General features: G+C 54.8%; 1 protein-coding gene across 1 annotated transcript in view; it reads left to right on the top strand.

Annotated features, from left to right (window-relative positions):
- The first annotated feature begins 5,254 nt into the window (after positions 1–5,254).
- Positions 5,255–17,543, top strand: part of LOC142931188 (steroidogenic factor 1-like) — a 28,754-nt gene continuing 16,465 nt past the window's right edge. Inside the window, exon 1 of the mRNA XM_076074793.1 lies at positions 5,255–6,557. Coding sequence (XP_075930908.1) covers positions 6,491–6,557 — 67 coding nt within the window. The 5' untranslated portion in view covers positions 5,255–6,490. The remainder of the gene's footprint in view (positions 6,558–17,543) is intronic.

Below are 17,543 nucleotides of genomic sequence, written 5' to 3'. Positions count from 1 at the left end.
CCTCATCCCCCTCCTCATCCCCCCTCCTCCACCCCCTCCTCCACCCCCTCCTCATCCCCCCTCCTCCACCCCCTCCTCATCCCCCTCCTCATCCCCCCTCCTCATCCCCCTCCTCATCCCCCTTCTCATCCCCCCTCCTCATCTCCCCTCCTCATCCCCCCTCCTCCACCCCCTCCTCATCCCCCCTCCTCATCCCCCCTCCTCATCCCCCCTCCTCCACCCCCTCCTCATCCCCCCTCCTCATCCCCCCTCCTCATCCCCCCTCCTCAACCCCCCTCCTCATCCCCCTCCTCATCCCCCCTCCTCATCCCCCCTCCTCATCCCCCTCCTCAACCCCCCTCCTCATCCCCCCTCCTCCACCCCCTCCTCATCCCCCCTCCTCCACCCCCTCCTCAACCCCCTCCTCATCCCCCTCCTCATCCCCTCTCCTCATCCCCCTCATCAACCCCCCTCCTCATCCCCCCTCCTCCATCCCCTCCTCATCCCCCCTCCTCCACCCCCTCCTCAACCCCCTCCTCATCCCCCTCCTCATCCCCTCTCCTCATCCCCCTCATCAACCCCCCTCCTCATCCCCTTCCTCAACCCCCTCCTCATCCCCCTCCTCAACCCCCCTCATACCCCTCCTCAACCCCCCTCCTCATCCCCCTCCTCAACCCCCTCCTCATCCCCCTCCTCAACCCCCCTCCTTATCCCCCTTCTCATCCCCCCTCCTCATCCCCCCTCCTCATCCCCCTCCTCAACCCCCCTCATACCCCTCCTCAACCCCCCTCTTCATCCCCCTCCTCAACCCCCTCCTCATCCCCCTCCTCAACCCCCCTCCTCCACCCCCTCCTCATCCCCCTCCTCAACCCCCCCTCCTCATCCCCTTCCTCAATCGCCTCCTCATCCCCCTCCTCAACCCCCCTCATACCCCTCCTCAACCCCCCTCCTCATCCCCCTCCTCAACCCCCTCCTCATCCCCCTCCTCAACCCCCCTCCTTATCCCCCTCCTCATCCCCCCTCCTCATCCCCCCTCCTCCACCCCCTCCTCATCCCCCTCCTCAACCCCCCTCCTCATCCCCTTCCTCAACCCCCTCCTCATCCCCCTCCTCAACCCCCCTCCTCATCCCCCTCCTCAACCCCCCTCCTCATCCCCCTCCTCAACCCCCTCCTCATCCCCCTCCTCATCCCCCTCCTCAACCCCCTCCTCAACCCCCCTCCTCAACCCCCTCCTCATCCCCCCTCCTCCACTCCCTCCTCCACCCCCTCCTCATCCTCCTCCTCATCCGCCCTCTTCCACCCCCTCCTCAACCACTTCATCCACCTCCTCCCATCATCATGACGGTGGCTATGAGATGTTAACTACCTCGCCTGGTATACAGGAGACCGTGAGTTCGATCCCGACCCAGATGCCTGCTGCTGTATATTTGGAGTTTGCGTGCCTCTCTCTCTCGCCGTGGTCGCGTGGATTTTTCTCCGGGTCCTCCGGGGTTTCCCCTCCACATTTAGTATAAACATCACCGCGCGTTTAGAGTCTTTGGCTGCTATAAATCTCCACGTGATGATGATTAATTATAATTTGTGATAGCCACGTGGCTTCTGACAAATGGCTATAGAGCAGCTCAGTGAGCCTTACCGGTAAAATAAAAAAAAACTAATTGTGTCATTTTCGTCGTTTTAGTTTCGTCTCGACCGCAGCGATAGCAGCAGCAGCAGCGCCCAGTGACCTGAGACGCCAAACGGCCAACAACAATCAGCACTGATCTTAGAAGATGTGCAATCGATGTTGAGTGTGGATAACGCGTGCCTTGGATTTGAGCAAGTTCATTGTTGTTGTTGTTGTTGGAAGAGCTTGGAGGAAGAAGAGACGATGTTGATGGTGGTGGTGATGGTGGTGGTGATGGTGATAGTGGTGATGATGGTGGCCATGATTGTGGTGGTGATGGTGGTGATGATGGTGGTGATGGTGGTGATAATGGTGATGATGGTGGTCATGATTGTGGTGGTGATGATGGTGATGATGGTGGTGATGGTGGTGATAATGGTGATGATAGTGGTCATGATTGTGGTGGTGATAGTGGTGATGATGGTGGTGATAGTGGTGATAGTGGTGATGATGGTGGTGATGGTGGTGATGGTGGTGATAGTGGTGATGATGGTGGTCATGATTGTGGTGGTGATGGTGGTGATGATGGTGGTCATGATTGTGGTGGTGATGATGGTGGTGATGGTGGTGATAGTGGTGATGATGGTGGTCATGATTGTGGTGGTGATAGTGGTGATGATGGTGATGGTGGTGATAGTGGTGATAGTGGTGATGATGGTGGTTATGATTGTGGTGGTGATGGTGGTGATGATGGTGGTGATGGTTGTGATAGTGGTGATGATGGTGGTCATGATTGTGGTGGTGATGGTGGTGATGGGAGAGGGGATACAACAGCTGAGCGGTGCGAGGAAGAAGCAGAGAAAGAAGTGGGTGGGTGAGTGGGTGGGTGAGTGAGGGGGTGGGTGAAAGGGTGGGTGAGTGGGCGGCTGAGAAGGTGAGTGAGTGCGTGAGTGAGTGGGTGAGTGGGTGGGTGAGTGATTGGGTTTGTGAATGGGAGAGCGAGTGGATGAGCGAGTGGATGAGTGAGTTGGTGACTGAGTGAGTGAGTAGGGGAGGGAGGGAATTAATGGATGCGTGGGTGAGTGGGTCAGTGAGTGGGTGAGTGAGTAAGTGAATGGGTGAATAATTGGGTGAGTGAGCGGATGAGTGTGGTATTATTGCGACCTGCAGTGTGCTGCGTGGGTGGGTGAGAGGGTGGATGAGTGGGTGTGTGAATGGGTGAGCGAGTGGATGAGTGAGTTGGTGACTGAGTGAGTGAGTAGGTGATGGAGTGATTGCATGGGTGCGTGGGTGAGAGGGTCAGTGAGTGGGTGGGTGAGAGGGTGAGTGGGCGGGTGAGTAGGTGCACGGGTGAGTAATTGGGCGAATGAGCGGGTGAGTGTGGTGTTATTGCGACCTGCGGTGCGGTGGTTGAACACAGTGGGGTGGTGGTGGTGTTGGTGGTGAAGCGACGGACGAGTGAATTCCACGGGAACAGAATCCAGGGTGTCAGCAGCAGCAGCAGCGATGGAAGAGCTACGAGGAGGCGACTGCCCGCTGGTGGTGGAGCAGTGGAAGTGTGAGAGGTGGCTCCCCAGCGTGTCGCTCACTGGAGGTGTTCCTCACCAGCGCGTGGTCTCTACTCCCCGTGATCTCTTCCGGCTCCTCCTCTCTCCCAGCGCAGGCCACACCACGGGCCACGCGCATTCACCAATGCGCCTGTCTGTGTGTGTGTCTGTGTGTGTGTGTCTGTCTGTGCGTCTGTCTGTGTGTGTATGCGTGTGTGTCTGTGTGTGTGTCTGTGTGTGTGTTGTGTCTGTGTGTCTGTCTGTGTGTGTGCCTGTGTGTGTGTGTGTCTGGAACATCTGGGTTTAACCAGGCTGGATTGTGTGAGGAGCTCACAAATCCTTGTAAGATCGGGGCAAGGTCCCATCGGTGAGCTCCTCCGGCAGGCAAGGCTGTGCTGGCTGGGTCATGTAGCCCACATGCCCAGCTACCGCATGCCGAAACAGCTTCTGTTCGGCCGGATCGAGGGGGCTAAACGGGCGCGGCACGGGATAGAGAAGAGATGGAGTGATGTGGTACAGGAGGACGTGGAGCTGAGTGGACTTGCCGATGACTGGTACCAGCGGTGTCAAGATCGGCCTCTGTGGAGGAGGCTCGTGAAGGACGCTATTGGGCAGTTGGAGGCAGTCGCCCTCCAATAACAACGGAGGGCGGAGGAGCGACGCTCACAACAACGAGTGGAGCGCCGGGTAGCTAAAGCACAGCAGGTTGGCACAGTAGGGGGCACAGGTGGTGCATCAGCCAGTCATGTCGGTCATCTCAGTCAGTCTACCCGTGGCACCTGCTGGGTCTGCCCCGTGACCTCCTGCCAGCGGGCGTTCGACACTTCACATGGCCTCAAGGTGCACATGGCCTGGCACAAGCGTCGTGGTGACGTCACCGCCACTTAGTGGCGAATGGCGGTTGTTGTTGTGTGTGTCTGTCTGTGTTGTGTGTGTGTCTGTCTGTGTGTCTGTGTGTGTGTCTGTGTGTGTTGTCTGTTCTGTGTGTGTGTTCTGTGTGTGTGACTATCTGTGTGTGTCTGTGTGTGTGTTTGTGTGTTGTGTGTGTGTCTGGGTGTGTGTTGTGTAGTGGGGAGCGGTAGTGTAGCGGTTAGCGCGCTGCGCTATAAACCCAGCTACCCGAGTTCGATTCCCGCTCACAGTCAACACCGGTGACGATTATCTGAACCGGTCCTGGGCCTCCCCTAGGTCGACTCAGCCTCAAATGAGTACCTGTTGCGGTGTGTGAACATCGCCACGAAGAGAGACAAAGGCGGTCGGGAGTGGTGCTGGCCACCCGCCCCCCTCGTGTGCCGTGCCGCCCTTCATAGGAGCTACTCGCTAACAGCACTTGCCCCAACAGTCTGTCAAGGCTATACGGGGGTCTTTGTCTTTTTGGGTGTGAGTAGATGGAATAGTTGGGAGATGCCAGGCGGCCTGGGTAGACTGTCGATACAAATACAGTCCTGTACGTAAAACGCATACGCCAACAACAAAGACAATGACCTCCCCCCCCCCCCCGTGTAGCCTACACATGCTGTTGGGGCAAGTGCTGTTAGCGAATGCCTATGAAGGCCAGGCCCCGCTGCCTTTATCTCCCTAGCGGCGATGTTTAACCATCGCAGGAGGTACTCAGTTGAGGCTGAATCGACCTAGGGGAGACCCGGGATCGGTTCGGATAATCGTCACCGGTGGTGGCCGTGAGCGGGAATCGAACTCGGAAAAGCCGGGTTCGTAGCGGTGGCGCGCCAACCGCTGCACCACCGCTCCCCCCCTGCACACACAGACACACAGACAACGACAAAGATCCATCCCTCGGATAGCCTTTTCAGGTTGTTGGGACAAGTGCGGTCTGCGTTTCATTGTGCACGCGTGCGTGTGTTGTGTGTGGCTGTCTCAGCGTGGCAGTGCGCTAGCCACTGCCCCACCGCTCCCACCCGCTAACACACATTGACACACGCGCTTTGACCCCACGTTCGCTTGACCCCCGTAGCACTCCTCGACCCCCAGCTCCTACCCCGCCCCCCTTTCCCCCCGCTTGACACCCCCCCCCCCACCTCTTCTCCCCCCCCCACCACCACCAATCACCCCACCCCTCCCCTCCCTCCCCGCCCCTACCCCTCCATCCCGCGGACAGCTGAGATCGCACGGCGCGACCCTCGTGTTAGTGTCGCGTGTGAGACACGGGGAGCGGAGGAGACGCGGGGAGCGGAGGAGACACGGACAGAGACACGGGCAGAGGCACGGACAGAGACACGGGCAAGAGACACGGGCAGAGACACGGGGAGCAGAGGAGACACGGACAGAGACACGGATAGAGACACGGGAAAGAGACACGGGCAGAGACACGGGCAAGAGACACGGGCAGAGACACGGGGAGCAGAGGAGACACGGCCAGAGACACGGACAGAGACACGGGCAAGAGACACGGGCAGAGACACGGGGAGCAGAGGAGACACGGACAGAGACACGGACAGAGACACGGGCAAGAGACACGGGCAGAGAAACGGGCAAGATACACGGGCAAGAGACACGGGCAGAGACACGGGGAGCGGAGGAGACACGGACAGAGACACGGGCAGAGGCACGGACAGAGACACGGGCAAGAGACACGGACAGAGACACGGGGAGCGGAGGAGACGCTCTGAGATACGAGGACACGGGGAGACACGGGGAGACCGGCAGAGAAGACGCAGGGACACACGGGAGACGCGGGGAGAGGAGACACTGAGATAAGGAGGACACACGGGGAGACAGGGAGAGACACTGGCAGATAGACACGGCGAGTGGGGACACGGCGAGTGGAGAGGGTACACAAATACAGCAGGAGAGGGATAGGAGAGACACAGGGACGAGGAGACGAGCCAGAGAGAGAGAGAAGTCACGGAGAGAGGAGCGAAGACAAGTGGAGACACGGGGGGTATCTGAGGGCTAAATGAGACACAGGGAGACACAGTGAAGGGTGGAGAGACACAGGGACATGGGAATCATGGGGATACAGTGAGAGACACGCGGAGACGCGTGGGGACACAGGGGGACACGCGCAGCACCGGGGGATACAAGGGGGACACGCGGGGGGACAGTGGAATACGGGAGACACGCGGAGACACATTGAGTCACGCGGAGACACTGAGAAACAAAATTGCAACACGTGGGGACAGGGGGAGACACACGTTGAGACAACACGTGGAGACAACACGTAGGGACAGGGGGAGACACACGTGGAGACAACACGTGGAGACAACACGTGGAGACGCGCGGAGACACACGTGGAAACACGTGGAGACACGCGCGGAGACACGTGGAGACACGTGGAGACACGCGGAGACACGTGGAGACACGTGGAGACACGCGGAGACACACGTGGAGACACTGGAAAATGCTTCCCACTGCCGAGGTTGACTCCGTGCCGTGTACACGCGGAGGTGTCGCGCGCATAGGGCCAGGTAAGTGTACACACACACACACGTGTACACATACACCCACGTGTACACACACACGCACGTGTACACATACACACACTTGTACACATACACACGTGTACACACACACGCGCGCATACACACACATGTGTACACGCACGCATGTACACACATACGTGTACACACATGCGCGGATACACACGCACACGTGTACACACAAAGGCAAAAAAGACAAAGATCCCCCGTATAGCCTTAACAGACTGTTGGGGCAAGTGCTGTAATCGAGCATCACCTACGAAGGCCAGTACGGCACACGAGGGGGTGGGTGGCCAGTACCACGCCCGGCCGCCTTTGTCTCCCCAGTGGCGATGTTCACTATACACCGCACCAGGTACTCATTTTAGGCTGAGTTGACCTAGGGGAGGCCAAGGACCGGTTCGGATAATCGGCCACTGATGGTGGCCGTTACCGCTGCACTACCGCTCCCCCTACAATGACAAAGATCCACCGTATAGCCTTGACAGACTGTTGGGGCAAGTGCTGTTAGCCGTATTTGTGTACACGAGTGTGTGTGAGCACACACAATTGCTGGTAGCCGTATTTGTGTACACGAGTGTGTGTGAGCACACACAAGTGCTGTTAGCCGTATTTGTGTACACGAGTGTGTGTGAGCACACACAAGTGCTGTTAGCCGTATTTGTGAACTCGAGTGTGTGTGAGTACACACAAGTGCTGTTAGCCGTATTTGTGTACACGAGTGTGTGTGAGTACACACGAGTGCTGTTAGCCGTATTTGTGTACACGAGTGTGTGTGAGTACACACAAGTGCTGTTAGCCGTATTTGTGTACACGAGTGTGTGTGAGTACACACGAGTGCTGTTAGCGAGCAGCAGCACCTATTAAGACCGATACGGCACACGAGTGGGTGACATCACGCCCGGCCGCCTTTGTCTCCCCATAGACAACACACACACCCACACTCACTCACCCATTCACACACACACACACCTATATATACGCACACACATTCTTACACTGACACCGATGAATACACAAAGACAAAGATGCCCCGTATAGCCTACGGAGGCTCTTGGGGCAACTTCTGATCGCGAGATACTGTGCTATGAACTCAGCGATCCAAGTTCGATTCCCGCTCGCGACCAACACGAGCCGGGGATATTTGAACCGTTCGTCGGCCTCCCCGTAGGTAGGCTCAGCCTCAAATGAGTGCCTGGTGCGGGGTATAAATATTAGCAGTGGGGAGACAAAGGTGGCCGGGCGTGGTTGCTGGCCACTCACCTCCTTCGCGTGCCGTGTCGGCCTTCATAGGTGCGACTCGCAAACAGCACTTGCCCCAACAGTCTGCGCAGGCTATAAGGGGAACCTTTGCATTTACCTTGTGTTGACGTATGTGTGTTTGAGTGTATGTACGTAACGTGTAGACATGTGTGTACGCATGTGTGTGTGTGTACGTGCGCATGAGCACGTGTGCGTAGCTGTACTTGTGGGGAGCGGTGGTGCAGCGGTTAGCGCTACGCTGCGTTGCGAACCCGGCGACCCGGGTTCGATTCCCGTTCGCGGCAGAATACCGGTAACGATTATCTGAATTGGTCCTGGGCCTCCCCTAGGTCTACTCAGCCTCAAATGAGTACCTGGTTCGGTGTGTAAACATCGCCACTGGGGAGACAAAGGCGGCCAGGCGTGGTGCTAGCCACCCAAAACCTCGCGTGCCGTGCCGGCCTTCATAGGTGCTGCTCGCTAACAGCACTTGCCCCAACAGTCTGTTTCAGGCTATACGGGGGATCATTGTGGCTATATTTAGACCGCCTTAATAGGTGCTCGCTAACAGCGCTTGCTCCTCAACAGTCCGTGCAGGCTATGCGGGGGACCTTTGTCTTTGTGTAAACTGTATCCTATGGCATTCAATGTATCTTTAGCGCGTTCGTAAACGTCTGCATTGCTGAGGTGTAGGGTTTGCGGTGTGCATCTGCGGGGAGCGGTGGCGCAGTGGTTAGCGCGCTGCACCGTGCTTACGAACCCGCCGACCCGAGTTCTAATTCCCGCTCACGGCCACCGACACCTAGTGACGATTATCTGAACCGGTCCTGGGCCTCACCTTAGGTCAACTCAGCCTCAAATGAGTACCTGGTGCGATGTGTAAACATCGCCACTGGGGAGACAAAGGCGGTCGGGCGTGGTGCTGGCCACCGACCCCCTCGCGTGCCGTGCCGGCCTTCATAGCTGCTACTCGCTAACAGCACTTGCCCCTACAGTCTGTTATGGAGGGTGTGGTATGTGTGTTGTGTAGGGTGTGTTGTGTGTGTTGTGTAGGGTGTGGTGTGTGTGTTGTGTAGGGTGTGGTGTGTGTGTTGTGTAGGGTGTGGTGTGTGTGTTGTGTAGGGTGTGGTGTGTGTGTTGTGTAGGGTGTGGTGTGTGTGTTGTGTAGGGTGCGGTGTGTGTGTTGTGTAGGGTGTGGTGTGTGTGTTGTGTAGGGTGTGGTGTGTGTGTAGGGTGTGGTGTGTGTGTTGTGTAGAGTGTGGTGTGTGTGTTGTGTAGAGTGTGGTGTGTGTGTTGTGTAGGGTGTGGTATGTGTGTTGTGTAGGGTGTGGTGTGTGTGTTGTGTAGGGTGTGGTGTGTGTGTTGTGTAGGGTGTGGTGTGTGTGTTGTGTAGGGTGTGGTGTGTGTGTTGTGTAGGGTGTGGTGTGTGTGTTGTGTAGGGTGTGGTGTGTGTGTTGTGTAGGGTGTGGTGTGTGTGTTGTGTAGGGTGTGGTGTGTGTTGTGTAGAGTGTGGTGTGTGTGTTGTGTAGGGTGTGGTGTGTGTGTTGTGTAGGGGTGTTGTGTGTGTTGTGTAGGGAGCAGTAGTGTAGCGGTTAGCGCGCTGCGCTACGAACCCGGCAACCAGAGTACGAATCACGCTCACGGCCAACACCAGTGACGATTATCTGAACCGGTCCTGCGGTGTGTAAAATCATTGCCACTGGGGAGACAAAGGCGGCCGGGCGTGGTGCTGGCCACCCACCCCCTCGTGTGCCGTGCCGGCCTTCACAGGTGCTCGCTTACTGCACTTGCCCCAACAGTCTGGGAAGGCTATACGGGGGAATTGAGTCTTTGTGTAGTGTCCATGTGTACGAATTGGGAGCGGTGGCGCAGTGGTTAGCGGAACTGCGCCACTAACCCCGTGAGATAACTCCCATTACGAGGCACGGCGAACATCAGTGGATGACTCACTGACCATAGCCCGAACTCAAACCCTAACTTTATCCCATGAGGAATATTGAATCATTCATACAGTGAGGGAAAAAAGTATTTGATCCCCTGCTGATTTTGTACGTTTGCCCACTGACAAAGAAATGCCCAGTCTATAATTTTAATGGTAGGTTTATTTGAACAGTGAGAGACAGAATAACAACAAAAAACATCCAGAAAACGCATGTCAAAAATGTTATTAATTGATTTGCATTTTAATGAGGGAAATAAGTACTTGACCCCTCAGCAAAACATGACTTAGTACTTCGTGGCAAAACCCCTGTTGGCAATCACAGAGGTCAGATGTTTCTTGTAGTTGGCCACCAGGTTTGCACACATCTCAGGAGGGATTTTGTCCCACTCCTCTTTGCAGATCTTCTCCAAGTCATTAAGGTTTCGAGGGTGACGTTTGGCAACTCGAACCTTCAGCTCCCTCCACAGATTTTCTATGGGATTAAGGTCTGGAGACTGGCTAGGCCACTCCAGGACCTTAATGTACTTCTTCTTGAGCCACTCCTTTGTTGCCTTGGCCGTGTGTTTTGGGTCATTGTCATGCTGGAATACCCATCCACGACCCATTTTCAATGCCCTGGCTGAGGGAAGGAGGTTCTCACCCAAGATTTGACGGTACATGGCCCGTCCATCGTCCCTTTGATGCGGTGAAGTTGTCCTGTCCCCTTAGCAAAAAAAACACCCCCAAAGCATAATGTTTCCACCTCCATGGTTGACGGTGGGGATGGTGTTCTTGGGGTCATAGGCAGCATTCCTGCTCCTCCAAACACGGCGAGTTGAGTTGATGCCAAAGAGCTCCATTTTGGTCTCATCTGACCACAACAATTTCACCCAGTTGTCCTCTGAATCATTCAGATGTTCATTGGCAAACTTCAGACGGGACCTTGCGGGCGCTGCAGGATTTCAGTCCTTCACGGCGTAGTGTTACCAATTGTTTTCTTGGTGACTATGGTCCCAGCTGCCTTGAGATCATTGACAAGATCCTCCCGTGTAGTTCTGGGCTGATTCCTCACCGTTCTCATGATGATTGCAACTCCACGAGGTGAGATCTTGCATGGAGCCCCAGGCCGAGGGAGATTGACAGTTCTTCTGTGTTTATGCCATTTGCGAATAATCGCACCAACTGTTGTCACCTTCTTACCAAGCTGCTTGGCAATGGTCTTGTAGCCCATTTCAGCCTTGTGTAGGTCTACAATCTTGTGCCTGACATTCTTGGAGAGCTCTTTGGTCTTGGCCATGGTGGAGAGTTTGGAATCTGATTGATTGCTTCTGTGGACAGGTGTCTTTTATACAGGTAACAAGCTGAGATTAGGACACCTGGGAGCCAGAAATCTTTCTGCTTGAGAGGGGGTCAAATACTTATTTCCCTCATTAAAATGCAAATCAATTTATAACATTTTTGACATGCGTTTTTCTGGATTTTGTTGTTATTCTGTCTCTCACTATTCAAATAAACCTACCATTAAAATTATAGACTGATCATTTCTTTGTCAGTGGGCAAACGTACAAAATCAGCAGGGGATCAAATACTTTTTTCCCTCACTGTACATACACCGTATGCTTACATTATACACACCATCTAACACACCCCAATACACCCTACACCATACCACACCACGAACCACACACACATCACACCCTACACAACACACACATATCACACCCTACACAACACACACACACCACACCCTACACAACACACACACATCACACCCGACACAACACACACATACCACACCCTACACAAAACAAAGACAAAGATCCCCCGTATAGCCTGAAACAGACTGTTGGGGCAAGTGCTGTTAGCGAACACCTATGAAGGCCGGCACGGCGCACGAGGGGGTGGGTGGCCATCACCACGCCCGGCCGCCTTTGTCTCCCTGGTGGCGATGTTTACACACCACACCAGGTACTCATTTGAGGCTGAGTCGACCTAGGAGAGGCCCAGGACCGGTTCAGCTATTCAGGTCGCTGTTGTGAGCGGGAATCATCGGTGGACCGAGTAATTCGCCACCCGCCCCAATGTGGAGTGTGACGCTCGAGCCGATAGGTAGCAGTCTCAGCCACTGGTGTTAGTACTCAGTGCTGGACACACTTAAACATCATATACACTCTCGCTCATCGTCATCATAATAGCAGTATTCTTATTTGTATAATCATAATACATTCTCACACAGGATATAATACAAAAGACCCCCGTAAAGCCGACACAGAATGTCGGGGGCAAGTGCTGTTCGCGAGCAGCACCCAAGAAGGCCGTAACAGCACTGAACCATTGAGGGGGGTGGTGTGGCTTGTACCACACTCAGCCGCCTTTGTATCCCCCGCACTCCCCCCCCCTCGCTCCACGAGACAGGTACTCACCTGATCTGGAGGGCAGGTTCAGGTGCTCGCTGTCACCGATGTTGGCCGTGAGCGGGAATCGAACTGGGGTCTTTTATTTTTTTTGCCGGGTTCGAAGCGCAGTGCAACGCTAACTGCAGCGCCACCGCTCCCCGTGACACACGTTGGCCAGAGTGGCGGTGACGTCACCGCGGCGCTTGTGCCAGGCTAGGTACACCTTGAGACCGTCACACCCAAAGACCCAGGTGCCACGTGGGTTGCCTGACTGAAATGCCGGGCACAAATACAAAGGTAAAGATCCCCCGTATAGCCTTAACAGACTGTAGGGGCAAGTGCTGTTAGCGAGCAACTATGGAGGCCGGCACGGCACACGAGGGGGTGGGTGGCCAGCACCACGCCCGGCCGCCTTTGTCTCCCCAGTGGGAATGTTTACACATCGCACCAGGTATTCATTTTAGGCTGAGTCAACCTAGGAGAGGCCCAGAACCGGTTCAGAGAATCGTTCCTGGTGTTGGCCGTGAGCGGGAATTGAACCCGGGTCGCCAGGTTCATAGCGCAGCTCGCTAACCGCTACACTACCGTTCCCCCCAACACACACACACACAGACACACGCACAGACACACACACAGACACACGCACAGACACACGCACAGACACACAGACACACACACGCACAGACACACACCGTCAGACACACGCACAGACAAACACACACACAGACACATATACATACAGACAGACACACCCACAGACACACACAGACACACGCACAGACACAGTCAGACACACGCACAGAGACACACACGCACAAACACACGCACAGACAAACACACAGTCAGACACACGCACAGACAAACACACACATACATACAGACAGACACACCCACAGACACACACAGACACACGCACAGACACACAGACAGACACACGCACAGAGACACACAGAGACAGACACACGCACAGACACACACACAAAGACAACGACAAAGATCAATCCCTCGGATAGCCTTTTCAGGTTGTTGGGGCAAGTGCGGTCTGTTTCATTGTGCACGCGTGCGTGTGTTGTGTGTGGCTGTCTCACCGTGGCAGTGCGCTAACCACTGCGCCACCGCTCCGTCCCCATGAACATGCAACTGCAGTAACCGGTTAAGCAGAACTCTGTAAGCGGTTAACCAGAACCGTTCCTAATATCAAGAAAAGTTGAATTTGAGTTTCCCGAAACGCTGCGGGTCGGGATAGGAGTTGTGAACATGTTAAAATCTATTTTGTAAACTTACAACCGTCTCTCTCTCTCTCTCCCTACGGTGTGTGTCCTCGGCTTGTGTCGCTCGGCCCGACGTCCGACGTTTCGCTGCACATGCCTCGGGCTTCTTCGGGCAACTGAAGTTCAACACGAGAGATGTTTTAACTTTGATGATGTTTCTTTTTTACCCCCTCCGGCTCTAAATTCTCAGCCGTCATCATCCCCCTGCTGCTGATCTTAGCATCGAGCCGGTGCTGGCAATTCCACATTCACATGGCGGGGGACGAGTCTATCCACAAAGTGGTGCTACATTTGTACTCGTTTTTATCGCCCCCCGAGGGAGGGAGGAATGATGGGCCGAGTCAGAACTTTAACTCGCAACCTTCTGAGCAGATATAATGTGATCATATCTTTACTTATAGTAGGCATTAATTATACTGCATTTTTTTTACTAAGTATGATTTGAAAGAGTGTGACTCAAATGCCATTTGATAGCGGCCTCCGCGTGTAATATTTTCAACCACAGAGACACACAAAGTTCCCCCGTGTAGCCTTAAACGGACTGGTGAGGCAAGTGGCGTTAACGAGTAGCACCTGCGAAGATCGGCACGCCACGCGAAGAGGGTGAATGGCCAGCACCACGCCCGCCCCGGCCGCCTTTGTCTCTCCAGCGGCGATGTTTACACGGACGCAACCAGGCACTATCCCGATGTAACGATGGGTGGAGCGAAGGCCGGTTCCGATGTTCGCTGGTCGTGAGCGCGAATCGAACTCGGGTCTTCGGATTCGTAGTGCGCTAATCGCTGCGCCACCGCTCCCCACACACACACATATGTATACATCCACACGTCTATGTATATACACTCACACACATATATACACACACAACTACAAAGATTCCTCGTATAGCTTTAACAGACTGTTGGGGCAAGTGCTGTTAGCGAGCACCTATGAAGGCCGACACGGCACACGAAGGGGTGGGTGGCCAGCAACCACACCCGACCGCCTTTGTCTCCCCAGAGCTGATGTTTTACTGCACATCGCATCAGGTACTTATTTAAGGCTGAGTCGACCTCGCGATATATATATATACACTTGGATGAATACTGTATAAACATAGAAAATATGCGTATGTATTAGTGTATAACTAGTCTTAGTGTGTGTGTGTATATATAGTATCGTTTAACTTTAGTAATTAATTATCATCGTGATGAAATATATAAATGACAAACTAAACTCGCATAAGCACACATCTATATATTTGTTTGTTATACGTAACATCAGCCACACGGCGTTCTAAGAGCTGTAGCTCATCAGCAGTATTGGCTCAATGCAGGCAAACACCGGTTTCGACATTAAGTGTCTCATCATCATCAGCAGAGTCGGGCTCGCTTGAACCAGTGTTGGTGTGGGCGCGGCACGGGCTCGAGAAGAGGTGGAGCTGATGCGGTGCAGGAGGAGGAGGATGTGGAGCTGAGTGGACGTGCCGATGACCGGTACCGGCGGTATGAAGATCGGGCCTCTGTGGAGGAGGCTCGTGAAAGACGCAGCAACAGCGGAGGGCAGAGGGACGACGCTCACAACAATGAGCCGAGCGCCGGGCGTATAAAACGCAGCGAGTTGGCACAGTGGGGAGCACAGGCGGTGCATCTGCCAGTCATATCGGTCAGTCATCCCATGGCACCAGCTGGGTCAGTCCCGTGACCTCCTCCTGCCAGCGGCGAGCCTTCGACATTTCCATGCAACGGCATGAAGGTGCACCTAGCCTGGCACAAGCGCCGTGGTGACGTCGCCGCCAATAAAACAAAAACTCAACAAAATTGGCCACGTGTGTTCATCGCGTGACAATTATAGTCCTTGGTTGTGTCGGGTGGATGAGGATTTACGACACACAAGTGTTTAGTAACGTGACCTGCCCCAGCCCCCCCCACGTAAACAAATACAGAACTAATGTGTTGTCAATCATTATATAGACCACGAAAGCCCACACGCGTGTTCGATTTAAAGAGGGGGAAAACGTCTATAATAGGCAACGTTTCGGGCAATGACCCTTTTGCACATCACGTGGCACCGAATTGTTGTCTGTTCTAAACGTTTTCTTTGAAAGGCCCCAAAGACAAAGATTCCCCGTATAGCCTTAACAGACTGTAGGGGCAAGTGCTGTTAGCGAGCACCTATGAAGGCCCGAACGGTACACGAGGGGGTGGGTAGCCAGCACCACGCCCGACCGCCTTTGTCTCCCCAGTGGCAATGTTTTTATCCACCGCACCAGGTACTCATTTGAGGCTGATTCGATCCAGGGGAGGCCCAGGACCGGTTCAGATAACCGTCACTGGTGTTGGCCGTGAGCGGGAATTGAACCCGGGTTGCCAGGTTCCTAGTGCAGCGCGCTAACCACTACACTACCGCGACCCCCCACTCAGTAAACACACACACACATGTTGTCGTTGTTGTTGACACGGACCGTGTTGAGTTGTTTACGCGTCCACGAACACGGGCACCCGACAACAGCCACGCTGATTAACGTTCGTGTGGGCGAGACCCTTCACCACCCGACCGCGGCCAAATGAAATGAGTCACCGTGGTGAGGCGAGGGCCTTGTGAGCCAAGCGCGCCGATCGTGAGGTGTTCAGACCCACACTCACCCGGTGAGTTTTGGTGAGTGATTCTCACGCGGCCGCGATCATCGTTCTGATTGCGTGCATCCTGTGGTCCTGAAGATGCCTCGTGCAGTCGCAAGCGAAACGTCGTGAATCTGGCTGCTCGCTCGCTCACTCGTTCACCTACTCGCTGACTCACTCGCTCACTCACTCCCTCATCAACTCGTTCACCTACTCGCTCACTCACTGACTCGCTCACTCACTCACTCACCCACTCATTCACCTACTCGCTGACTCGCTGACTTGCTTGTTCACCTACTCGCTGACTCACTCGCTCACTCACTCCCTCATCAACTCGTTCACCTACTCGCTCACTCACTGACTCGCTCACTCACTCGTTTACTCGCTCGCTCACACACTCACTCACCCACTCATTCACCTACTCGCTGACTCGCTTACTCACTCGCTCACCAACTCGTTCACCTACTCGCTCACACACTCACTCGCTCACCAACTCGTTCACCTACTCGCTGACACATTCACTCACTCACTCGCTTACTCGCTCGCTCGCTCACACACTCACTCACCCACTCGTTCACCTACTCGCTTACTCACTCGTTCACCAACTCGTTCACCTACTCGCTGACACACTCACTCGCTCACCAACTCGTTCACCTACTCGCTGACACATTCACTCGCTCACTCACTCGCTTACTCGCTCACACACTCACTCACCCACTCATTCACCTACTCGCTGACTCGCTTACTCACTCGCTCACCAACTCGTTCACCTACTCGCTCACACACTCACTCGCTCACCAACTCGTTCACCTACTCGCTGACACATTCACTCACTCACTCGCTTACTCGCTCGCTCGCTCACACACTCACTCACCCACTCGTTCACCTACTCGCTTACTCACTCGTTCACCAACTCGTTCACCTACTCGCTGACACACTCACTCGCTCACCAACTCGTTCACCTACTCGCTGACACATTCACTCGCTCGCTCACTCGCTTACTCGCTCACACACTCACTCACCCACTCATTCACCTACTCGCTGACTCGCTTACTCACTCGCTCACCAACTCGTTCACCTACTCGCTCACACACTCGCTCACCAACTCGTTCACCTACTCGCTGACACATTCACTCGCTCACTCACTCGCTTACTCACTCGCTCACCTACTCGCTGACTCACTGACTCGCTCACTCACTCGTTCGCCTACTCGCTCACTCACTCGTTCACTCACACGCTTACTCACTCACTTACTCACTCGCTCACACGTTCACTCACTCCCTCAGTCATTCGCTCACTCATTCGCTTACTCGCTCACTCACACACAAACTCGCTCACCTACTCGTTCGCCTACTCGCTCACACACTCACTCGCTCACCTACTCGCTCACTCACTCGCTTACTCACTCGCTCACCTACTCGCTTACTTGCTCACCCACTAGCTCACCTACCCGCTCACTCACTCGCTAACCTGCTCGCTTACTCGCTCGCTAAAGCCATAAGCGAACGATCGCCCGTAGAGCCCGAACAGAATGTTAGGGCAAG

Source organism: Petromyzon marinus, chromosome 50 (assembly GCF_048934315.1).
Source record: "Petromyzon marinus isolate PM22_M1 ecotype Great Lakes invasive population chromosome 50, UKy_Petmar_22M1.pri1.0, whole genome shotgun sequence".
NCBI lineage: Eukaryota > Metazoa > Chordata > Hyperoartia > Petromyzontiformes > Petromyzontidae > Petromyzon > Petromyzon marinus.
The sequence above is the reverse complement of the archived record's forward strand: the minus strand, read 5'-3'. Positions and strand labels throughout refer to the sequence as shown.